Below are 25,329 nucleotides of genomic sequence, written 5' to 3'. Positions count from 1 at the left end.
CACCTTGACAATAATAACCCAAAATTACTATTTCAAACTCATCTTTGCTCATGTGCCTCATTGTTCATGTGCCACATGCAAGAAAATGTTCCTCTTTCCAAAGCTCCAAATAATTTTGGTTTTCTGTAGTGTGACAAGTTGGATAAGCAGAACATTTAAATCATCCTATTTTTAAACATTCTGGCAGGAAAATTGTGAAAATTTTAATATTGGCACAACATATTTGGCAACATATGGCTATCTGCAGTTTCCTTCTAAAAATTCAGATTTCCTCAAGAATGTCACAGCCCACATCATCTATTAGCCCAGTTCACAAGAATACTTAAAACTGATTGGCAGCGAGGTTCGGTATTTGGATTTCATCAAGCAAAGGATTTCTTAGGATGCCAGCTTGTGTGTTCATTATGTAATCCTTGGAGAGATTTAATATACTCAGTACTGAATGCAGCGGGTTGATTTCTGGTCATTATATAACTCCTATCTCTATCTTTCTGAAGGACTATTCAACATTATCTTCAGCCATGCTTTCGGGTTGGTTGCAACTTCCCTCACTGGCGGGACAATTTCTTTAAGGACACACCTTGTTTAATGATTGTTATGTGAGTTTGGACCAAAATGTTATATTTGTCTATAAAACACAGAAAACACAACTGAAGCAAAATGCTGTGCTGCAACAGTCAATAAAGCAGAGTGGGAAGTCAAATCCATATTTTAAATCAATATTAAATAACCTTGTTAATATGAATATCATACTCTGTCTCAGCCGTCCAAAGCTAACCACCAGTGATAACATTATATTCAGGATGCTTTGTCCTTTGTGCATTTAGATGAGAACACATTCATTTTGAACATCATGCAGATGTCTAAAAACAGTCTAAAACATTTAAAGCAACAGAAGTAATGTGACCTACTACAGTGAGAAACAAGAGTGTCTGTTTTGTTTTTGTTTCTTGTTCTGTAATCATGCATCCATTTGAGCACTGACATTTCCACAAAGACATGCACACAGTTTAACTCTGTAAGGCTTTCATTAAGTACAGAGCAACAAAAGAAGTCTAAGCTGTGTGGGGGAGGACAAGCTGAGCTACGTTAAGGGAAGCCTACAGAATACCATGGAAACAAGTCCAAGATGTCTTCTCTGGAGGAAAACCAAAACCATGTTAACAGCCAGAGCTGATATTGTTTCATGATTTTTAAAAATCATGAAACATCCCGATATGTAATTTCTTTTTGATATCGTAAGTCGTTTAGCCAAAAGCTGCTTTGCGTTCTGGATCATTATTCATGTGATGTTTGTTTGCTTTTTCAGTTTAGAGTGAGATTATTTCCTGTACACTCTTTGGGGGTTTATAATCTAAACTACATAATGGAGTCATTTGGAGTTGCTCTTTCAATATTTTTTAATCAACCTTTTTCATCTCTTTAATTACTCAGTTGCTTTTTTTATTACTGCATATAAACAAATTTTCTGCCAGTGTGAATAAAGTATAGTTTTGAAATATTTCCTCACAATAAGCCACAACCAAATACTGAATGGGGTAAAGCAGTGATAATTAACTGACGAGGTCATTAAAGCACAATTTCTGTTGTACTAATAAGCAGTTATGTTTATTATTACAGCTGTAGTTGTTGCGCTGCCTATAAAAACTGTGTTGTGTGTCACACAGAGCCAAACATGCAGTATCATTTTGTTCTTGCCAATGAATTTTGGAGATTAACACAGTTTTCTAATTCACTAATGACAGAAATTTGAACAGTTTACTTTTATGTTTGTGTCTCCTAACATCATTGGGCCATGATAACTATTCTCACTTTAAAATTCTCTTGGATTCTGTGTGTTTTGTAGAGACATAAATATACAGTAACAAATGCACCTGCATTGTTGATTCATCTTTTTTTTTTCTCCAAGCAAATAATTAACTGTCATAACGTGTAAAACAAAGTCAAAGAACGTTCAAATAGTTTGTGATAAATTCTCGGTCACCATCTAATCAACTGGTTAGCTAATGTTTCAACTGCATAAGAGTCAAATGCATAAATATGTGTTTATGTTCACTATAGACTATTCTGTGTGTGCATATTCAGCTGAGGTTTTTGTTCACCTGTTTTTCCCGAGCAAGGATACTCAACAGCTCTCAACTGGAACCTCAAATACATTTCGAATATAATTGAAATTCGCTCTGTGATAAGGCACTCTCCATTTACTAGAGAGCTCCTTCAAAAGCTTCACAGCCTAAATATGGGAGGAGGGATCAGACACAGATGGAAAGACCATCTGACCAAGTGAGCCATGGAGAGAATTGAGGTGGAGAACGGAGAATCGAGAAAAGGGGAAGAAAAGGAAAGCACGAGGTGAGAAAATCCCACCCAAGAATAAAATGTAAAACTGTGAAAGACAGCGCACGTTGGCACTCTGAGAGAGGGAGTCACGGTTCAAGCTAGAGTAGAAAGAGTGCATGAACAGTACGGACCCAAACTTATCTGGATCACCAAATAGACATCTGTAGAAATGTACAGTTAAATGTTGGAGGTAGAGTGAGGTCACAGCATTAAAGAGACACCATGAGGAAAAGGAAAAAAAAAGAAACTGGAGAGAAGAGGTATAAAGTTTGCGTTACAGTTACAACAGTCCACTTAGACTCTAAATTGCACATAGAAAACCTGTTACCAGCCACCAGGTGCTGCTCTCAGTACAAATTGACCTAATTCTGGCCATCAAAGACTCTTTCCTTCCTCATCCAATCCTGTCATAAAATCTAAAGACGAAAAAAGAAAATTAACAAAAAGGATAACACATTGAAACAATAGAAAGAGTAACAGAGTGGTGAAACGGGAAAGGATGCAAGACAGACAAAGTCCGACCTTGCTAAAGCGAGGAGAACAGGAGGAGAACTGTCTGATCTCCACCGGCTCATCGTCATTGGTGTCATCCTCGTCGTACGTATTGATGTGGTGATAACGATCCGAGCGGGCTAGCAGAGGAGGTAGTGAGAATGAGTCAGTGAAATATATAAGCTGACAGTTAGATGTAAAATATGCATTTCTGAGTGGAACGATGTAAGAAAATTATTCTACAACCCATAAAGCTAATATTGATGTAGCTGCTGGACTTAACAGACACATAAATTCAGCATACTGTCAAAGTAGCTGGTGTCCTCTTCTGACTCCAGGTGAGGGATGAACTCTGCTTTCTGCCTCAGCAAACTGTTCCAGTCCAGCTCGGTGAAAAAGGAGTGCTGTTTCACCTCGAATGCCCCACCTGGGGGCAAGGGCGCAAACAACAAATGCTGTCAGCTTCAAACAGAAATATGGATGGAGATTGTGCTTAAAAGAATGTTAACATTATATTCGCTTTTTTTATAGTTTTTGTTTATTGTTTAGATTTTTTGAAAAGTAATACATTCACTTGATGATAATGAGAAGCACTTTAAAAAGTAAAGAACATTTTTCCATGTCACAACTTCCTGTTTTTCCCACTTTCATTTTTGTACAGATCAACGAAAGGCACTATGCTAAGATAAACTAACCAGCTGATAGGCATTTCCTCAACTAACTGTTGCAAGATAACAAATAAGCACATTTCCAAAAATATCGTCACATTCTTACTATGCTACTCTGCTCCCTCAATTTTGTTGCTAAATGGCAGCAGATGGTCTGATCTGACAGGCCAAGTAAATGTAAAAGTCAGTACCTGTACCCAACCTCAACAGAGGGTTTGTCTGCAGCAGTGCAGATATGAGGGCCTGGGCATCTGCTGGCAAGGCTTCATCACCGTCTGGCCAAACTATGTCATCTAACAAGCAACAAACAACGATGAAAACACAGAGAGTCAGCAAGAAATAATAATAAAAAAAAAGGTGTCAGGATGGGAAACTATGGGCTGGTTCAAGATGAAATATGACCCATGCAGAGAAACCATTTTAAGTACTATGGCTGCTAAAACATATTCTTTTCCTGAGGGACCGCATAACATAAAAAATGTTTGTTCTTGACTAAGAATCTTACTGTGAACTCCTGCGATATAGTTTCTGAGGTTTGGTCTCTTAGAAATTGTGTCCCGCAAGAAATATCTTCAGCCTTGTAAGTTCCCTTACCTGTAATAACCTGTCCAAACAACTCCTCTGGAGTGTCTCCAAAGAAAGGCACACATCCCACCAGAAACTCATACAGTATGATGCCCATGGCCCACCAATCCACCGGCTTTCCATAGCCCTGACGCAGAATTACCTCTGGAGCAATGTACTCTGGAGTCCCACACACCTGTGGGGGGAAAAGGTGCAAGAGCAGGAACACATATATTTCAAAATGTCCATTCTTTAAAAAAAAAAAAAAAAAATCTGAATCAGTTCATCCTAACAAAAAAGTCATTTATGTCCTTCTTAGACTTTAGTAGCACAAGGCTTTTTAGATCTGCCATTCCCACCAACCTAATGCAATGATTGCAGACTGTACTTTGTGGTGCTCTGAACAATAACAATGGCAAAAACAAACAGTGATGCACCTTTGGAAAATACAGTGGCAGAGCAGGTGGGTGATAGAAACAATAAAAAAGGTCACAGCAAGGTTATCCTGGTAAATAGGGCATTGTTTCTTGTTCCTTGTATCACAACTCTTCCTTATATCACAATTTTTAATGCGACTAATACCAAAATTCACTGCTGCAGATTTGGAGGGGTTCAATGGAAAACTATTTGCAAAGCTCCATTCCACAAATAATATCTGTGAGGCGATCAACTATTGTTCTTCAGGAGATCTGAAAGGGAATATACTATGAAAGAATGCACTTGCGGGTATGTCTGAGTGTGAGCTGCTACAGATGCACGCAGACATCATTGCTGTCTAAATGAGAAATAGCCCACTAATCGGAGTCTTCACTTAACACGTGAGAAGCAAAGTGCTGCTCTGTTTGGTCCACAGGTGTGAGCTGATTACTGGCAGCTGAACAGATGATGGCTTCGACCCAGAGGAGCTGCAGAAAACAAGGAGCAATCTGACTGATTACGGCTAGTTTAACTCAAAGCAAAAACAATAGCTATAATTGCAAAATGGGACTGTGATAGAGTTGGAGAGCATTAATGATTCACTAATTCAGACAACACAGGAAGTACTGTAATGCAACGTCTTTATTTGAAGGTCATTAATTTTGCCGGATGACTTAGCAGGTTGGCAAACATGGCTAGAGAAGACTAAACGATGCTGTGGAGGCTCCAGAAATCTTATCTTCAACTTCACCTAATTCTGCCTTACACATACCCCATTCACAGCGCTGCAAATTAAAATGCATCTTTAAGGAGCCTTTCATGTATTACACTGAAAATAAAGTGCTGCAGTTAATGTTGGAAAACCTGCCATACATGGTATTAACCGTACCTGCTTGTCCAGGAACTCTCTGGCATCTTTCTCAATGTGTCCCTCGTAAAGGTTGGTGGTGAGACTCATTAGGCCCATCTTCGACAAGCCAAAGTCTGTGAGCTTAATGTGGCCCATGGAGGTAATCAGGAGACTATATTGTGAAAAGAAACATCAAATCCACCATTTGACGTGGGTCATTGGTCAAATTCTGGCACAGGACAAGTCACTTGATCCCATTTTATTATTGAAAAAGAGTGATCCATGTGCAGTAGCCTTAGACACTCACTTGTCAGGTTTGAGGTCTCTATGAACGATACCATAGTTGTGTAAATATTCCAGGGCTAAAACTGTCTCGGCAAAGTACATCCTTGCCAGCTCCACAGGCAAAGCCCCAATGTTCTTCAGCAAAGTGGCACAGTCACCGCCTACAAACACAGAAACACCACATATTGATCATGTGTTATTCATAATAATAGCATTTTCACTTCTGTGGGGTAAATGCATTCTTACGTTATTTATTTATATCATTCATGTTTCTATACTTGCCTTGGCCTTTGATCCACCTTTACTCAACATTTGGTAATATCACATTAATGACTACCCTTCATGCCTCAGTGTCTCAGTTCACAAAGACCAAACAAGCAGGAACACAACCCTGTCCCCAGCTGCCCTCCAGGAAATCCAACCCAACTCGAGAAGAAGACAAGGCAGTGGGACTCTACTGACCTTGTTTGACTTTCATTCTCGAAAATCATTGATTGTGAAATAAGAGTCAGATCAATCTCACCTGTCCTCCCGAACAGTAAGTAAGTGAATGATTGCATTGCACCAAATGATCTCCCTGAATATTTCAAATCTGATTTTGAAACAGCTGATAACATTGGAAGAGTAGACAAAAACCATCTTATTGTTGAGAATCAAATAAAGTGCAGGAGTTCGATAATCTTGAATTCCAAGGTCACCAGCACTCCAAACAATATCAGGGCTACAACAAAAAAGGAACCAAACTGTGTGTGAAGTTAGTGAAGATCTTTTAATGGAAACCAGAGAAGTGCTAAGTTGAGACTAAAAGCGAAAATACTTTTCAAAAATAGCAAAAGTAGCATAGGTTTTTCACAAACCAGACTTGATCCTGTCTGTTCAAACGCAAAGAGAGCAGGAAAGGAGCAAGTGACCCATTCAGACTAGACTTGAAAAAAAAAAAAATCTCAGTCCCCACCTTTACTGTAAACCTAAGCTCACTCACTTACCCTCCACGTATTCCATGACCATGCAGAGATGTCGTCGCGTCTCAAAAGAGCAGAACATTGAGACGACAAAGGGATTCTCTGCAAAGGTAAGGATGTCTCGCTCTACGAACGCCTGCTGGATCTGGTTCCTGAGGATCAGATTCTGCTTGTTGATCTTTTTCATGGCAAATCGCTGACGTGTCTCCCTGTGCCGCACCAGGTAGACAGCACTGGGACGAGGGCAAGACAGAGGAGATGTGTTATTGAGGAAACAAAGGCAGGGTGGCAATGGCAAAGAATGTAAAGGATATTATATCTGATTTTAGACATGAACTTCATACATTATTAGTAGATATCAAAGCGGATTTCAAGACTTAAACAGAAAGAACGAAAGGTCGAGCCACAAGTTTCTAACTTTTTTAATCCTCAAAAACATCATTTTTCTTTTGTAATGTTAGATAATGTAGTGATGCAGTTAAAGAGAAGCTTTTTTTCTGGTCAAGTTGTGCCAGCTGCAGATAAACTAATCTTCAAAACATAGCATTTTTACCCATTAAGACCAAGATTACACATAAGAGTGAACATAAATCCCCACCGGCTGTTTTTTAGTTGTAGAAGAACGTTTATATTTATCGCTTTCAAATCACTAAAGAGACCTGTCCTTGAAAAAACATCAGCTATATATTTGGAAAATAAAAATAACACAAGGCCTATTGAGTTAAGATTTTTTCCTTTCAATCCAATGTCAGTCGATCTGTTACTTACCCGTAAGCTCCATTACTGATGAGTTTGATGCTCTGGAAATCTTCTTCGCTCGGTGGCTTGATTGCCCTCCCTTTTCCCTGGTGAAACATTTTAAAAATTAAAATTGAGATTGACACAAATGTGGTTTGAACTAAATTTCCAAATGCAGAGATGTTTCAGTCGTAATCATGGATGTGTCTTTGGGTATATACCTCTGCTGAGTCATCAGTCTCTGGCGTATGTGGACCCTCACTGTCGTAGCTGTCGAGGCTCACGATTTCTGTTGACAACGTGTTAGTTAACAACCTAACCCAAAGTCAAAATATGGAGAGACACTTTCATGCTAAAACACCAGACCTCCCACACTGCTGTGAGCAGATAAGAAATTTGCAGTCACTCAGGTAATTTTAACAAAACAGCTGAAGGACCAAAAACTGCAGCTCACAGAGAGAAAAACATGACAATTAAAATTGCCCCTTCCTAATCATTTTTCTGTCTCCTTCAGTTTTTCCTCCCTCCTTAAGTATCACCAGCAGATAGTTTCAGTGTTCTTGCACCCTTGTACTGCAGGTGAAGGGCGCAAGAACATAGGATACATTGTTCATGTTGGTGTTTTGTCAAGAGAGGGGAAATAAGTGAATGATAATAAAATTGCAAAACAGCCCTGTACATATTAACTTCATGTAAAATATGAGTCTTATGTATTCTGCCAGTCTCTGATTGATTCTGTAAAAAAAGATTGCATCAACTGTTTCTATGGAGAACCAAGAAAAGAAATGAGTGTGAAAGTGCGGTCAATGCAAGCAGTGACGTGGGTGTGCATTTGTGCCCATGCATTACAATGAGGGCACAAAAAAAGTCCCAGATCAATATATCAAGCTCGACATGGTTAGCTGTTAAAGACCTAACAGGCACCTATTCTTCATGACTTGGAAACAAACACAAGGAAATGTTGTCTAGATGTTCAATCGCTTTTCAGCAGCGTAATATGTAAATGTAGGAGGAGAGTGGCAGTGCTCCCTTTTGACCTCTATAGCTCTCTCCATTCTCCTATTTTATCAAAATTTGGCAAAGTGGCACTGCCAAATTAGCTATTAGCAGCCCCTGTTTGCAAAATACCGATGACAGAATTTCATATCGGATTAATTGATCCTGAAGAACAGTTGCATCTCTTTAATACAATTACTAAACAAATGTATGGAGGTTAGTGTGTGATTGTGTTTGTGTCTTTTCGTTCCTGCTTACCCTCCAATGGGTCTCTGGTTAGGCCCAGTTGGCTGATGATGTACCGAGGGATGTCGGCCTTCATCAGTTGTCCCTCCTTGGCGTGATCCTCTGCTGCCTCCAGCAGATGGTAAAACTCTTCTGGGTTGAACTCCTGTCATTGGAGGAGAGGATGTGTAAAGTGCATCCAGCACAGCGAAATTGTGACTGCTGATTTAGAACTCAGCGGAATAAAATATTTTAAAAAGGGTTTGAACACCGGCACTGTATCATGCAATGAATAAACAGAACTTTCAGTGATGAAAAACATTTGGTGTGTGGGATTGCAAAAAAAGAGACCTTTGAGCGTTGGGTAAGACTCGTGACTGGCCACTGAATCATCATGATACTAGACTCAAGACCACAATGATGATGGTACCACCGAGGAGCTGGCAAATTGCAAGTCAACAAAATCATTTGCATTGCAATATATTTGCAATCGAAAATGCTTTTTCTGAGAATGGATTCTACTCCATTCAATCTTGCATCTTATTTTATCTTAATTAAACTTTCAATGAATCTGGCAAATTACTTTCTCAGTTAATTGCTAATTAATTATTTGTTTGGTCTAAAAAATGTCCCATCGCCCAAAAGGATGTCTTCCAATATAGTTTTTGCAACATTGTAACATTTGCTTTTGGTGTAAAAATGGACACTAAAAATTTCAAATGAATTTTTGTGCTGAAAGCACATTAAAAGACAATGTATCCCAATACTGAATATTTTTTTCCAGCCTACAGTCCAAAGTTGAGCCAAAACTACCAACTTCCTGAAAGAAAGGGATAGCAGCAAATAGAGTGTGAGTGTGAGTGTTAATGAATTCATGTCATACTGCGCAGCACCACATAAAGTAATTCAAGAACTGTGCCCAACTTATAATGACAAAAATAGAATTTACTTCAGCCTGCTGAAACTTTCTGACCAAAGACCTCTATAGGGCTGTCAAACACACATAATCAGTGTTAATACAACTCCAAACTTTAAATTGCTTTCTTGAAAACATCCATTTTTCCGATGAAAAAGCCTTTTGTGTAGTCCTGTGGGATTCACTTTCATTCCTGTTGATGGAATAACATTTTGATTAGAAAGCGGAGCCTGGGGCAGCCTGGATCATTTCCTTCTTCCCCTGCTCTCTCACATGTGCTCCCCTGGACCAGAGAAAAAAGGAAGAGTGAGGAGATGGGGGCCTTAACCTCCCTCTCTGATCGCTTGCTCTGCTTCAGGATAATATTTGTGCAGCTAACAGCCTCCTGGACTGTGTGACATTTTCACCAAATCAGAATGCAACTGACTTGAATGCTAAATGAACTCTCGGGTCATGGGCAGCATTGTGTTTGTGTTTTTGTTCTGCTCTCTGACCTAAGGGCCATGAGGATCTGAAGTCCCCCCCTCCAGATCCTGTCTGACCTTTTGGACTGCTTCTCTCTGTTGCCTTAGCAACAGAGAGATGAGCCATGGGCACTGGTGGAGCGACAACGCCACTGACGAACACTGGGGGCCGTCAGTCAGCGAGCTGATATCCAGGTATTACTAAGCCTCCTGTGTGCACGGGGAGGCTTGTTATTACTAAGTTAGTATTGGAGAGTTGTGTTTTGTATGTGTTAACATGCCAAGGACACGGCTCGGTCTCCCTGCCGAGTTTACATGCTGCTGAGCAGAGTGCCGAGTAGCGACGGCGGAAAGAAACTAAACAATATCTTGTATTTGTACATCCAAAACTCATGTTCATGAGGGCGGATCCATATTTGACCCAATTGGAAGCAAGTGCACAACATCAGCAGTTGTTTTGAACACAACTGAATGTGATAAATACGCAGCACAAGCGCAGACAAGAAGAGGTCACATGATGCCATCTGGTGCTGTTCACTCAAATTCAAGTTGATGCGATCGACTGTAGCGTGACAGCTGTTCTACAAATTTTGTAACAAAACAAAAGGAACAAATTATTAAATGTGGTGGCCCACAAGAAACTAATATTAAGTTTGACAATCCATAGCTAACTGAAGGTTATTTCAATTCAATTATTACATTGTAAAAGAACTGAGGCAGAGGTTTGAGCCAGTTCTCTGGCAGAGGCATGCAGGCATGCATATTTGTTTTCAAGTTTTCCTTGCTGAGTGCATTTAAACTTATTTATGTTATTTCCTTGCCACCGCACCCCCAACCCCCTCTGCGACAACTAATACAACACCCACACAACTAATATATCAAGTCTTTTTGTTTTCACCTAAAGGCAAGACGGATTAAAACACATTCAGTGTGGATGGTTATAAAAAGCCTTAAACTAACGCATTAAAGAGTGACAGCACAGCTTCCCTGCTGTGACACTTTCGGCAATTCAAAGCTTAGATATACTAAACCTGTTCTTCATGTGGCCATGAATGCATAGTCAACAAACCTGTCTCTCTTCTGTTCATTGCTTACTGCTGTCCCGGCGTTTTTAAAGTCACTCTTCCATCTCCATGTGGGAGGACATTAATTCCTCCCAGCAGACAGAGGGGCACATTATCATGGTATGAAAACAACTCTTGCATAAATCACCTTGTCACTTCATTCAAGACTGCTTTGGTGAAGCTGTTTCAGCGTTTGTTGAATGTCTTGAAACAACCGTGAACCCTAGAAACTAATTTAAGGGAATGTAGGCAAAGCTACGAGACAGTAGGGTTAACACTCACCAAGCACTCAAGGAGCCTGGCAGGACGAGATATGATGATGAAGAGTTTTTTCACCAGCTCAATGACGAAAGTAAGCTCTGGACTCTCTGAGCGCTCATAAGCCTGATGGAGAGGGACAGCGAGACACGGAGTCAGTTTGTAAAGAGCAGTGTTTACAATGATGCAAGAAACGTCAGGTCTTTCTTCTCCAGCTCCACGACTCACGTCATGTAGCAGCTTCTCCAGGTTCTCCTGCAGCTCACAGAAGTAGACGCTGGTGATGACGCCCTCGCGTGATTTGGTCAGGCAGTCTCTGGCCAACTCAGCTACCTGATGGTGGATGAAACTGAGGACCCCGTCGGCCAGCGGCAGGACACTCTCCGGGGAGTAGCTGTGGATGAACTCCGACAGCCTCTCTTCCATCTGAGCTGTTGCCTGATAAGGGACAAGATGGTGTCTGTGTGGGTTCCTTCCAAGTGCGCCGACAGGCCGAAGACACGCATGTTCAGGATAAATGGTGGCTCTTAAATGCCTGTAGGCCTGAATGTTACCATCAGGTCCTCTACAGAGACGTCTCAGGCAGGAGACAGGACGAACACACGGTTTGTGGCTAGACAATCTGACAGGGAGCACATGAAAGAGGGCTGCGTATAAAGGGGAGGCTGAAGAGGATGATGAGGTTCTACTGAGGGGAACAATTTGATTCCAGGACAGAGGGCCGTCAGATCAGCAGCGATGGGAGACTTAAACATGCAATCAAATTTTATTCACTATCCTGGAGGGTGTGAAATAGTATGTGGCCGAATGATTAGTATTTCTTTACTTTGCATTATTGTGAATAACTGCAGAAAGAAATGTGTGTGTGTGTGTGTGTGTGTGCGTGTGTGCGCATGTGTGTGCATGTGTCTGGAGGCATAGTCGGTCCGTCTTTTTGTGACGGTTTATTACTCTGCTGCTGCTAACATACAGCAGCAAAATACCACATAACCTTTTGTCGTTTTTAATAAAGTTGTCCAAATTGAGCAACTCAAACTCAAGCATTGGGATTCAGCTTTTAACCACATTTCATTTTCTTCTCAGCAGAAGTGAGAAGCAGAAGTCTGTGGTTTGTGTATCATTTTTTCTGCTGCAGTGCCAATGGATAATCAGCGACTGCCTGATAGTAGCTTTAAGTATGACAGTGACAAGTGGTGGTCTGTGTGGACTCTGCGTATGTCTCTGTGCATGTGCAGTTTAAACTTGTGTGTTTTTCTGTGTGAGACTGACCTTGGGAAAGCGCTCCTTGTAGACATGGTTCATCATCACTATTTCATTGTCATAGCAGGATGGAGAGCGCCCCGGGCTGAAGAGAGACAAACACAGAGATTGGGAGAGTAATATAGAACACTGACTGAGTGAACCACAGCACGAGATGGGAGGCAGCTGGTGGAGATGGAATTCTGCATTTTTTGCTTGAATGAAGGAATAATTCATTGCTTCCCATCATATCCATCCCGTCTGTACATTATGCTAATTGGCTGATCAGTTATTCAGCACACTTCGTTTCTTTAATGGATCTGGTGTCTACCTGCATGTCATGCCACGCTCCTCCATCACAAGCAAACCAGAGCTGTCAGAAACACACATGAATGCATAAGGAGTCACAGTCACACATACCCTTTCACACACATGCACAAGGAAAAAGCGATATGAGGCTGAGAAAACCACAAAAAGCACCAAAATAAATCGCATTTCATGTCAAGCACACATAGTGTCCCAAAAATGATGTCATATGGACTGTGATAATGAGGTAAATAATAAAGGTGTTCTGCATATTAATGCCACGAGATAGATTCTTTTTTCTGAGCCAAAGAACCACTGAGGAGCTGAAAACAGAAAATGAATGCTGATAAGTAGTGATGTGTTGTGCGTAGTTAGGGTATGCTTTATCTAGAGGGGTTGCTATTATGATCGTAGGTGTGGTTGGAGAGAGTTTATACCAGAGACTGCTGCTAATAGAGAAACTGCTGCACTCTAGGGAGGCTCAAAGCACAAGAGGGTGGATGGATACTGATATAATACTCTAACCCTGCATGTTTTTTGGGGTTTCTTTGTACCTCTGTTAGAGTATGTGTGTAAATGTTTTACATAATAACGTAATACGTAATAAACTATAATAAACTATACTATTGAAAGTGCCTTAAATATAAAGGATATGAGCTTCAATATAGTTGATGCCTTAGTGTATCAAGTACAGTATCAGCATCTATTTCATTTCAAGAGTACGAGTATGAAAGAAGTAATCCAAAGATGCACAGCAAATGCTAGGTAGGCAAAATCCAGGCTACAGATGACCACAGTCTGGTACTGTAGCTACGTTCACTCGTTTGATGGCAGTTGGTGGGAATGTCAGTTATAGTTAGGAGTCATCAGCATAGCAGTTATATGAGAAGCAAGGTGAGTAGAGAACTGAACCAAAGGAGATGGTTTCTACTGAAAAATGGGCTCCAGTATGAAACCTTGAGGCAGTTTAGTTGTGAGGGGATGAAACAAAGATATTTCCCCTTTAAACCACACACCAAAAGGATAGGAAAGGGTTTTATCTTAACAATCTTAACAAACAAAAAAATCTACAATAGGGGCTAAAAGGCTGCTGGCTCATTCAAAACCAGCCACAGAGAATGTAGCTTTCAACATCTCTGACACACAAAAAAGGTGAAATGCAAGAAAAGTCTGCTGGAAATAAATGAGGAGACGCCGATATCTCTTCATGACAGAATTATTTATTCTTGCAAACTAAACTAGATACCCCCCTTCATGATATTTAAAGGCAACCAAATACGAATACTGAATTTATCTATTTTTTGTTACCAGATAATCTTTAAAATCACCTATTCAAACGATCCCTACTAAATTATAATTTATAATACACCATCTGGAAAACTGCCTAAGTTTCCTGGGATTGCTTGCTGGATCCTTGTCTTCACTTTGCCAGCAACCTGCCATGCTCTCACTCACCTGAGACTCCGAGATCGAGGGCGGACATGCGGCGAGCGTCGGCCCCCGTCATCGTCCGTGATGCTCTCTGTGCTGCCAAAGTGCTTGGACAGGAAATGCAACTCATCCATGGTCGGCTGAAAGGGCAGCTGGTGCAGACGCTCCTGGGAAGAGCTGGATGACTGGAGAGAGACATGAAAAACAGACAAGGTTAAAAAGTGAACTTCTCTGTTAGATTTTTTTTTTTTTTTTTTCCAAAACCTCTGTCACAGCTGCTTCAATCAGTGTAAAAATAGGTACCCACTGATGGAGCAGGAGGACCTCAGAAACAACTAATTTCAAGAACAAGAGAAGAGAAAGGTATACTACGAAGTGAGTGGGTGGAAACAACTACAGCAAAGAAGCAACTAAGTTAAAAGAACAAGGAAGGAAGCGAGGGAAGAGATCGAGAAAAAATGAAAATATCCAGAAGGAGTTTGTATTGGATGGGAGAAAGAGAATAATCCAGAGCGAAACACAGCGAGAAAAGACAGCAGGGAATGAAAGAGTCACTGCAAGTAAAAGCAACTGCTAGCTCAGGGGGTTAACAGCAGTGCTATTTTTTCTTAAGAAAAATACTTTTCTCTAACACAGGATGGAAAAAAAAAACAGCTTGGATCAATGGGGGGCTTAATGAACACATCCCCAAATGGGACATCATGGCTTGCTTTGGCCACACAATGATTTCTTCAATAAAAATCCATTAGAAACTCCATTCAGGTCTTAGCCACTTGCAAACTGAAGAAAGCCACTGGAGTGATGATGTTGTGAATGCGGCAGGTCCAGACTACAGAATCAATTAAGAAGTTCCCGAGAGACAGAAAGAGCTCCGAGACGGAGGAAAAAGCCATTGGATAAAACGGCTGTCACAGACGAAAAATGTTTCATATCAGCCTTGCTCCTTTCATAGCGTCACAGTGTGACTCTCAATTCATTTATTTGCATGCAGGTGATCTTCACTGCCATTTTAGCCCCTCCCACTGGAAAGACAAGGGAAGACGGAGAAGGAAACACATTTCCCCTGAAATAAATTGAATCGTACACTCATGCATCAATGCTTTATTAATTTACAGCTCCAGCCAACCACAACCTGAGTGGAATCCGTGATGCAAGTTAAAATGGTTTTACCCGTGGGAAAGATCATGAAAAGAAATGGCTTTCTGCTGAAAAATGAAAGTCATTTATTTTTCAAGTTCAACATGGATCGACCCCTTTTAAACCTGATGGTGAATCAAACAAACAAACACAGAAGAGAGTCTGAATTGGGATGTGCTACCAGTCAGCAGTTTTCTTCACATGTAATTTTTCATCGGTGGCTCTCCTTCCATCTTTTCCCATCTCTTCCCCCGACTAACAACTGTTTACATCTTTGACTATTCTACCTATATTTAGCTCAGTTCTACCTTTTCACGCACACAACTCCTCCACACAAACACATCTCGTCCTTTTATCTGCTCTGTTCAGTATGCAGGAGTCCTGCTGTAACTAATCAAGCGAGTAATGACCCATGTCAGAACCAGCAGAGCTCTGAAAGCTCATGGGACAGGAGAGAAAAGAGACGGAGAGGAGTGTGGGGAAACTGAGAAGCTGCTTTCAACCTCATTCACCATTAAAAAGAGATCAGTCAGTTACCTATAGTGTGTGTCTCTACTGTATGTACTTCTGAGACACGGGGAATGAATGAAATGGTGTGTGAAATGCAGCGAAGATGCAGAAGAAATTATTCTGTTCAAGATACCACAGCAATGGACAGGAAGTGGATTAATAGTAAACACCTTGCCTCCACCTGAGCATCATATACATTGATGTCCATTTCGCAAATGGACTATTTACCAAATGGACCTTGGCAGAGCTCATTCCCTTTTAAGTTTTCTGTCATACTGCAAACATATTTCCCTCAGACACAAGCGGACATTGTTGTTGACTCTCTGCTTCAAAGCACATTTCACTTCCACCTACAACCAAGTTTATTTGTTTCAGTTGCTCCTCTTTATCTTTCCATCTCTCCTCATCTGGGAATAAAGAGATGCAAAGAGAAATAGATATGGCAACAATGTTTTGCAACCACAATGCAGCGATACAGATTGGTTACGTTCCAAATCAGCTATTGTTTTTTTTTTCCCCCAGCAAAACCAAGTCATCATCAGCTGATAAGCACGCTGATCATATCTTAGCAACATATTGTTTATTTTTAGCTCTGGTTTTTTTGCATTTTCTGAAGCAATAAAATGCCTATAAATAATCCACAAAGAACACAAAAGCATATGCGTCTCTTTGTACTCATGGTACTCAGCTGCTACAGCGGCATGTAATATTTTCAAAGTGAACAAAATAAATGTAGAAAGTACACCTTCAGAACATGAATTTACATGCGGCAGAGCATACACTGATTTCACGCTTGAAAATATATGCAAATAAATTCTTTGAGGGAAATACATATTCATGTTAAGGTTACAAAACCTACCTCATCAATTTGGCAATGAAAGAAAGATCTAAAATACTGTTTTTGTGATTTCATAATTAATACAGCTAAATTAGCAAAAGAGGAAAAAGCAGAGACAACACTTTTTGATTGCCTTTCCGGCAAATTGCAGAAAGTATGCGTTTTTAATGTTATGCTGTGGAGAAAGGAAACATGTAGGAATCTCTATGAAAACACACCAGAGGCGTCGCCCTAACTCAGGGAACTTCCCAGGAGACTGCTTCTGAACTGTGGCGTGCAGTTTTGTGTTACAAGAGCACACTTAGTCAGCTCTGTTCTGAATTTCAGAAAGGATATTGTGCAAATGCCGCTGCAATAACACCACACAAAACATACAGGAAAGTTGCAGCTACTTTAGCCACTGTTGATAACATCTTAAAAGAAGCCTGAAAGAAAGAATACTGCACATTTTGTCCCACAAAAAAAACAAAAAAAAAACAAAAAACAGCTAAACATGAAAATGCAAACAGACGCAGGCTCTTAAAGTGTAAAGTAATTTGGAAAATCAGGGGTACATTGTCATGCTGACCCCAACTATTGACATTGCAGTTACTGGCACACTCCCCCACGTAGGCTTTTCTTGGCTATGAGTGATGACTGAACAGCACGTATGCATTGTAGTACAACCTAAGCATACCAAAAAACAACAGGACTGATAAACTCAATGTTACAGTGATCCGCTATATTCATATATCCACTGTGGCAGCATTTACCTCAGGTTAGCCAACATGAACACTATCCACTTAAACTTACCGTTGAACTTGGTGTGTTGGTGCCATATCCTGAGGAGGGCAGGGAAGCCAAAGACCATCTTCGACCGTCAGCCCTGAGGGAAGTGGGAAAAAGACAATGACCATTGGAACCAAAAAGAATTAAAGCAGCATTTCTTTAACATTACAGAAGCAGAAGAGGCTACCCACAACCCCCGCTTTCAATTAGTCCAACTACAGAGTTTCCTCTTTATTCCTCTCTTCCCTCATTCAGCCATCCACAGTTCTGACACTTCCTCTGGGTGAGTGATGAGATACGTTCGTGCAAAATCCTGTCACCTTCCTTCATCCATCTTAGCCTGACATTAGACAGGCACTTTGTGGAAACAGTAAAGGACAAATGCAGGACAATGGCATCCAGTTTCTTTTCAGGTGTGTGTGTGTGTGTGTGTGTCAGTGGGTGTTTCCCTGAAGAGTTTCTCTGAGTGAGCATGAGTGTGTATAAAAATAATCCAGGAATCTACATATCACATTGCTTGTGTGACTTATTGTGTGAATAAAGAGGAGATGCCAACCTTCGGGAGGAGGCAAAGGAAAAGTGGGCCGGTCCGCTTGGTGAGAAGTTGCGTGGGCTGTCCAACGGACTGCTTCCTATTTAAATGCATGTGGCAAGAAGAAAAGAGGAAAATAGACATCATAAATTATTCAATTTTTAGGCGAGTTTTCCCCATTATATTTAGGCAACCTTACTTTACAGGAAATATGATATTCCTGTCAGCCAACATCAGAAACATTTTAAGAGCAGGCACCAAAATGTAATATTGACTTATTCAGTCATTAACAGTGAAACCCTGTTATGGTTAAAAAAAAAAAAAACATTCTGTGTGACTCTTGATTGTATCCTTAATCCTGTAATGCAATGTTAAAATATATTTAGATATTAAGTTGACCAGCAATGTAACACCAGCTGAGAATCTTGTTCATGCTGACCTGAAAACAATTTATATCACAGCACCCTCCATCAGAGACTTGTTATTTTCATGGCACCTCAGGCTCAGTTGTCTCCAACAGAGCTGAAGCCCAAGATGAATTAGCATTTGTAAGAGCTCTGCGATCAAAAAGAAATCCTTCCATCACTTTCTATACGGCGGCCAGTGTTTTGGAAGGCTGTGCACCTTGACAGCCAGTCTGAGAGTGTTTACGGGCAAACTTGGGATCTGGCTTTAACCAAGCAAGGCCAGGTATCCCGCTCCTGTACGTGTATGCACATGCTCTCAGAAAGCAGGAAACAGCTGAGTCTACAGCAAAGACCAAACAGTAAAATAAACAACAACTGCAGAGTGGTGACACTGCAAGTCTTACTTTCCCTTTGTGATTTCTATCATTAACTTAATCACAGTTATATATATTTTTTTTATATAAAAACAGAACCTAATGAGTCCAACATATCCTATAATCTGCTACTGAGTGGTGTAACGCATACATATTTACTGACCTATATGTCCAGGCAGTGGAGAGTGGGGCCGCGGGAGCGTGGGGGACGTACTGGTCAGGATGAGGCTTTTCCGGTTACTCGTTCTGCAACTTGAACACATGAGAACAAAAAGCATGTCAATATTTGTCTTGATTACATGCAAGACTCCATCGATACCTGGCCTATGACACACAGTAGGCAACACCCACACGCGTGTGCATGTGTATGTGTGTAATGCCATAATGCAAAATTTTATTGACCTCCGCCCACACAAAGGGCAGAGCCACAAATCAAAAAAGATTTTTTAATTTCCTCCAGTAAAAGCCCCACGGTGCCACGAGGTGCAGTGGCAGAAGTGATGAGGTGATGGAGAGTGGAGAGAAAGACAGGGAGGACAGGTGTTGACCATAATGAAGGCCTGAAGTTACTGAACCATAAATGCATCACTCACAACTCCTGCTTCCACGGCTGGATATATCTTTCACACACACACACACAATTTATTGTCTTACATAACAGCTTGTAAAGTGGGAAGTGGATTTTTCAGGTGTTATTTTCATGTGAGGATTGGGTTTGCTCACAGGCCTTTCGTGTCTGTGTGTGTTTGCTTCACTGGAGAGCCTGTCAGAGCAGATTTTGCAGAGCAGAACCACAACTTGACAAACAATACAAGCTTTCTCTATGTTGCATCAGCCAAGTTGCTGGTCTACATCTGTGCAGGAAATGAGGAAGCACACACACACACACACACACACACATACACTCAAAAATAAAAATGCACAACACCCACTGGTTATCTGTTGCATTATAACTAACACCTCGATCTGTAATCTATATCACCATCTTCCAGTCCTCCCACATCCTCCACTCCCTATTTTTTATATGAGTCTTCGGCAGTTGTGTCAAACACTCTGAGACATCAAACCCCTGGCAAGATTTTATCTCGTGGCAGTGTGTCTCTGTGGGCACCAGCTAAGGGAGAGCTTGTACTCAACCTTGCAGAAGAGAGGAGGAGCGTATTGAAATATTTAAAGGAAATGCATTAGCTTTGGACCTAGGGCTGGATGTGGCTTAACACCATCCTTCGCGGCAGCTTTTGGAAGATGAAGAGAAGAGGAGGCAGTGGAAGGGTGAGGCAGGAGGGAGGGAAAAAAGAACAAGACAAAAAAGTGAAGAGACAGGAAGCACATGCAGTATATCCTTTTTGTGCCATATTCTCTTTTCTTTGAGCCTGCCTGAAAACGTCTTTCATTTCACCCCTTCCTTGACCTGTGCTGTCCCAAATCCACATTTTCGTTGTTGCTCCTTGTCAATCAAAAGCTGAATCGCCTGAGCACATGCTAGTCAAGAATCTCTCCACAACATAATCTTAGCTTTTGATTGATGATTCACGACATCTACGCCACCTCTACTCTAGCAGCAAATTGTCAAATGGCTGTGATCCACTCTTAGATGGAGTGTCTAATGTTGCAAAGCGCATATTACAGGGAAATAGATTTAATCTCACCTGCCTGGTTCCTATGAATTTTCTCCAATGCTTATTATTCTCAGCCTCAATGAATCTTCTCCACCTCTTTGGATAACTTCTAAACCACTCATCTGTTTCTCTTTCATTTGTTTTATTTCTCCTCATACCCTGCTTCACTTTCAGTCTGCTTTCTCTTTCTTCCGAATTAACTCAGTGAATAACGAATGAAGTGTGCGAAGCTAAGAAAACTCATTCTTTCCCTCTAACTCCAGATTTGAGGGTTATGGAGTCAACTAAACTGTTAAAAGACTGTAACAGAATGAAAACCCATTCAGCTAAAGAAAACTTATCTTCCTATAAAGCCAGAAGCATCTTGCAGCCACTTGCTTTATGACATTGTTATCCTTAATGAATGCTTCAAAATGGCATCTTGCCCAAAGCATTTGTACTGATAGATAGATAGATAGATAGATAGATAGATAGATAGATAGATAGATAGATAGATAGATAGATAGATAGATAGATAGATAGATAGATAGACAGATAAATAAATAAATACAGTTTAAATAGACGTGCTGTTCTTTCTGTTATACTTCCGACACATTATTTTACTGATGTGGGGCAAACCCTTTCTAGTCGTGATGGGAAACACTTTGAGGCATGAAAGAGTGATAATCTAACCATTTTTACAACACTGTCTGAAGGCTTCTTAGCAAACTTTTCAGCCTGGGTTACTTGCGGTGGCGAGCCTGATATAAAGAAGTGAGATGGGTGACACTGATTTTATATCGTTCCCCTCAAATGATTCTGAACTTACAAAGTACATTTTAAAAAGGTATCAAAACCAACACAATGGGAGAGCTTGTCTTTTTAATTGCAAGCATGACTTTACCATCATTCTACCTTGTCATTTGTTTGTTATAAACCTATTGAAAATCTGGCCTATTTCTTCACTTCCTCAGCCAACTGGTCAGAACAAAACCGCAAAATGTTTGAAGTGTTGCGGTTTTTCCCCTGACTTCCATCCAAGCACTAACACATGGTGGCATATTCAAGGAAGTAGTTCATGTACCCTGCCTTGTCCAGTCATGTTCCTCGTTTTGCCCTGAAACCCTCAGCAAATTAACAGCTGCAGTGGTGGCAGCCAGTCAGTGAAGGTTACAAGACAGGCGCCATAGATGTCTTGAAGGGCTTAAGGCGAACACCCCGTGGATTCACTGGAGCAGGACAGCAAAGGAGATAAGAGGTGGGAAAGTGCTGCCGTTCGAGGGTGGAATATGTGTGCGGTGGTCAGATGTGTGTGTATGTAAATGTGACTTTAAATCACTCTGTCACGGTGATGAGCTTGCAGCTTGGACTCATCCTGCCTCAGTCTGGTTAAGATGGTGTGTGTGTGTGTGTGTGTGTGTGTGTGAAAGACAGAAACAGGCACTTCCAGTATGCTGTGTATTGCTATCTTTGAATCATAAACCAGAGGCTGTCTCTGGTGTTTTGGTCAAATACACACACTCGCACTGTACCATCTACCACCTCATCTGTTTTCAGGCAGATGGTGATATTTGGATCCATTCAGTCATCTACTTATGCGTAAATTAATTTTGAATAGAGAGTAGAATCTGTAATGGCACTGTTATTTAAAATATTCAGACCCTTTTAGATCCAATTAGACTAATCAAGAGCAAATTCTCTCTATCTGTAATGAACTGACCAGGAAGTTGAGAGATGAAGAGTTGTGGGAGAGGAAGGAAAAACACGTAGGGCAATGTACAAAGTTTCCATAGCAACGCATTGGGAGTCACAGTCAAAGGAAGCAAACTGTGACATCTCCAACAGTTTTTTTTCCCCGTTTCTACCCAAGCACACAATGAGGAACAAACATCTTGTGTTAAACAAATAAAACAATCAAGGTGAGCGTTATATTGGATCAGGCCAGTAAAACCAAACAAATACGATGCAGTGAACTACATTGCGGTGAGTCAGAGTCCGTTGATACGATTTAGCCAAACACTGTTTGTGTGTTTTACGTGTGAATGCCAGATTTAATAATCCGTCATAATCCATTGTGTAATCTATCATGCAGACTCAATCTGTGTGTGACAGAGATTTATTGGTGAGACACGTAGTGAGTGCTGTCAGTCGGACTGAGTATGATTCACTGGGCTTAATGGTGCATGCTGCTTTTGTGTGGGATTCTGCTGATGGAGACCAAAACTGAAGAGAAAGCCACCAGTGAGAATCAACTTTTAATGTGAGGCACAAAGAGTTTGTTCCTGATAGCGACAAGAACGTCTGGCTGGTTTTTTCACTCAGGTGTTCACAAAAAACAACCCCAGAGCAACAAAGAAGGGCAAGGGAAAGACAAAAGAGGGAGGGACGGAGCGGGCAGGTCAGCCAAGTGAAGCAGGACTAGCATTATTTATTTGTTTATTATTTCTGGGGGGATTTGGCAACTCTTTGGCAATCTTTGCTTAGATTAGCCAAAGATGGTGGACTGAGCTAATTATTGAAAACACTTTTAGTGGCACGAAAAACATTTTTAAAGGAAAGATGTCACTTGCACAAACTAAACCACAGATAATGATCACCACCTCTATAGCTTTAAAGAGCAAGTCACAACTTTACACTGTTTTTGTTTTCTCACCGACAACAACTCTCGTTCATTATTTCCAGCTCCTGCTCTCTATAACTACACAGCACCAAAAGGGCAGAGCAATGGGGAAAGGAGAATGAATATTTCCCAAAAGATTCACCAGGTGATCTGAAACATGACCAAAGATGAGTGCTAATGGTTATGGATGCAGAATCCATGAACCCCAATCTCCTCACTTTGACGCCTAGGCAGGACACAGATGCTGCATTTCCTGGATAGAAATCTAATTTCAGGTGAATATAAATCAGGTAGCAATTCCAATACCTCGCAAATTTTTAAAAAAGAAAAGGTAAAGAATTATCATACAGATATTAACGTATTTTGTACACTGCATGTGGACACAACAAATTTAAGAGGATATTAAAAAATAGACAATGTCAATAGGGACACTAAAAGAGCCAAAATCACACAGACACACACAGATGTGACAAGCGACAACCCATGGTTATGTCTGGCTGCTTCCAATAACGCAACCCAGAGCTGTCATTGGCCACAAGGGTCAGGGGTTAAATCTGTGGTAATGACTTGTGCAAAAGCTTTGACTAGCAATTATCCCCCTGCAGGCCGTTGGCTGGCACTGGGCCAATTGTCTCTCTCTTACACGCACCCCTGAATGTGTCCACATTCATGAAAAAAAAAAAAACACATAAGCGCAGTATTGGTCCCATAACACTGTCTCAGAACTGTCGACACTCATTACAGTAATAAAAGTAATACAAACAACAACACTTAGATACAGGTTATTAAAACTGCGCATTTAGTGTGCCCCTCATACTGACACAGTGTCTTAGTTGTAAGTTAGGATGAAACAACTGCACAATGTATCCACTCAATAATCCACTTACTAATAAAAAATAATAATAAAAATGTGCACAGATTCTGACTATTGAATATTTGACCTTAGAGATTTTTGTGCTTCGTTACAAACGAGTTATTTTGGTTGTGATAGCATTATAATCACTGATAACAGAAAAGATACTAAGGAATAGCTGAAAGACGCTTTGCTGCCAGATCCTAACAATTAAAGGTGTCCTGTGGTGTTTTTGAGAATATATATGTATATATATATATATAAAATATATATATTTTTTAAGAATATAATCTCTACATCCTGTATGCCTCAACACACAGCACTATCAATGCTGATGAAAGCGTTGAACTCTGTCATCTTCCTACCTTCTTTAAGTGCACAAATATACGATAAGTGTAAATCGCCACAGAAGAAAGAAAATATGAGTTTTATTGGTGGCCAAAAACTTCCCCACCTTCTGGAAGAGGTCCAAATATAATCTTCACACAAGGGCACCTTAACTGCAGACTCAATGTGAACAGAATTACTGCAGCGGTAGCTAAGAAACGGGATAAAGTGAGATCTTTGCTAAATTTAAATATAACGTATTATATACATTTAATATACAGAGCTGAGCAGTTTAAGACAACTTAGATGTTGGATGAATCCGATCAGGGCTGCGATGAGTCACTCAGTGCCATCTTCACTGACAGGTAGAAAATGTCCATCAACAGATGGCCTAACAGCACAGAGTCCTGATCTCCACAGTCTGAGTCCACAGGAGAACAGTGGCACATTCTCCAGGACGTCTGAAATGATCTAACTGCCAAAATATAGTCACACTGATTATCGATTGGATTTAAATGTATTACTTGATGTATGATGAATAAAAAACTAGTCATGCTGTTATTTCTGAAAATATCGTTATTTTACTTTTAGCAACAAAAACTTCAAACTGTATGATTTATTGATCTTTCCTCACGAGTTCCCTTTAAATAAACATCCCGTATCATCTTTGTGCTCATCCAGAGACATCCCAAACACACAGAGACAGAGCACCCACTGATCACTGTTTCAGCTGCATTTAATGTGATGATTTGATTTGGCCCTTTGTTATTATTTTATTAATGGCTCCTCATTAAGTGGGTGTCCGCACTCTACCCCCAACCAAAAAGGCCTCTGACTGGTTTCCATTATACACAAAGAGCTCAGAGCTGACCGCTAATAAGCGTAGCTGATGACCCCTCCCCCTCCTTTTTTCTTTTTTTTTTTGTCTGGTCTGCATTTGGCCTCATAGTTTAACACCACAGGGTGTCAACATTATATGAGATTGATGCAGTTATAGCCTGGCAGCTAAATATTTTATTATTTCAGTGCCCTCCCTGGAAGCTAGATTGTTGATCTTTATTGGGTGGAATGACCTTTGTGTGGCTGGGAGGGCAGTGCTACACCTCGGTGAATATAGGGGGGAATAAAGGACAGACAAGATGTAAAAGGA

General features: G+C 40.6%; 1 protein-coding gene across 1 annotated transcript in view; it reads right to left on the bottom strand.

The window, feature by feature from the left end:
* The window catches only part of mast1a (microtubule associated serine/threonine kinase 1a), a 51,869-nt gene that overhangs the window by 6,505 nt on the left and 20,035 nt on the right, over positions 1-25,329 (bottom strand). Inside the window, exons 2-18 of the mRNA XM_029503451.1 lie at positions 18,945-19,033; positions 18,025-18,100; positions 17,493-17,565; positions 14,240-14,400; positions 12,509-12,584; positions 11,468-11,677; positions 11,264-11,365; positions 8,571-8,703; positions 7,538-7,605; positions 7,347-7,423; positions 6,603-6,811; positions 5,639-5,777; positions 5,371-5,503; positions 4,095-4,260; positions 3,692-3,793; positions 3,137-3,259; positions 2,863-2,972 (exon numbers count right to left, since the gene is read on the bottom strand). Of these exons, the coding sequence (XP_029359311.1) occupies positions 2,863-2,972; positions 3,137-3,259; positions 3,692-3,793; positions 4,095-4,260; positions 5,371-5,503; positions 5,639-5,777; positions 6,603-6,811; positions 7,347-7,423; positions 7,538-7,605; positions 8,571-8,703; positions 11,264-11,365; positions 11,468-11,677; positions 12,509-12,584; positions 14,240-14,400; positions 17,493-17,565; positions 18,025-18,100; positions 18,945-19,033 (2,047 nt within the window). The remainder of the gene's footprint in view (positions 1-2,862; positions 2,973-3,136; positions 3,260-3,691; positions 3,794-4,094; positions 4,261-5,370; positions 5,504-5,638; positions 5,778-6,602; positions 6,812-7,346; positions 7,424-7,537; positions 7,606-8,570; positions 8,704-11,263; positions 11,366-11,467; positions 11,678-12,508; positions 12,585-14,239; positions 14,401-17,492; positions 17,566-18,024; positions 18,101-18,944; positions 19,034-25,329) is intronic.

This window comes from Echeneis naucrates, chromosome 1 (genome assembly GCF_900963305.1).
Source record: "Echeneis naucrates chromosome 1, fEcheNa1.1, whole genome shotgun sequence".
Lineage (NCBI taxonomy): Eukaryota > Metazoa > Chordata > Actinopteri > Carangiformes > Echeneidae > Echeneis > Echeneis naucrates.
Note: the sequence above shows the minus strand (reverse complement) of the source record. Positions and strands in the feature narration are given on the sequence as shown.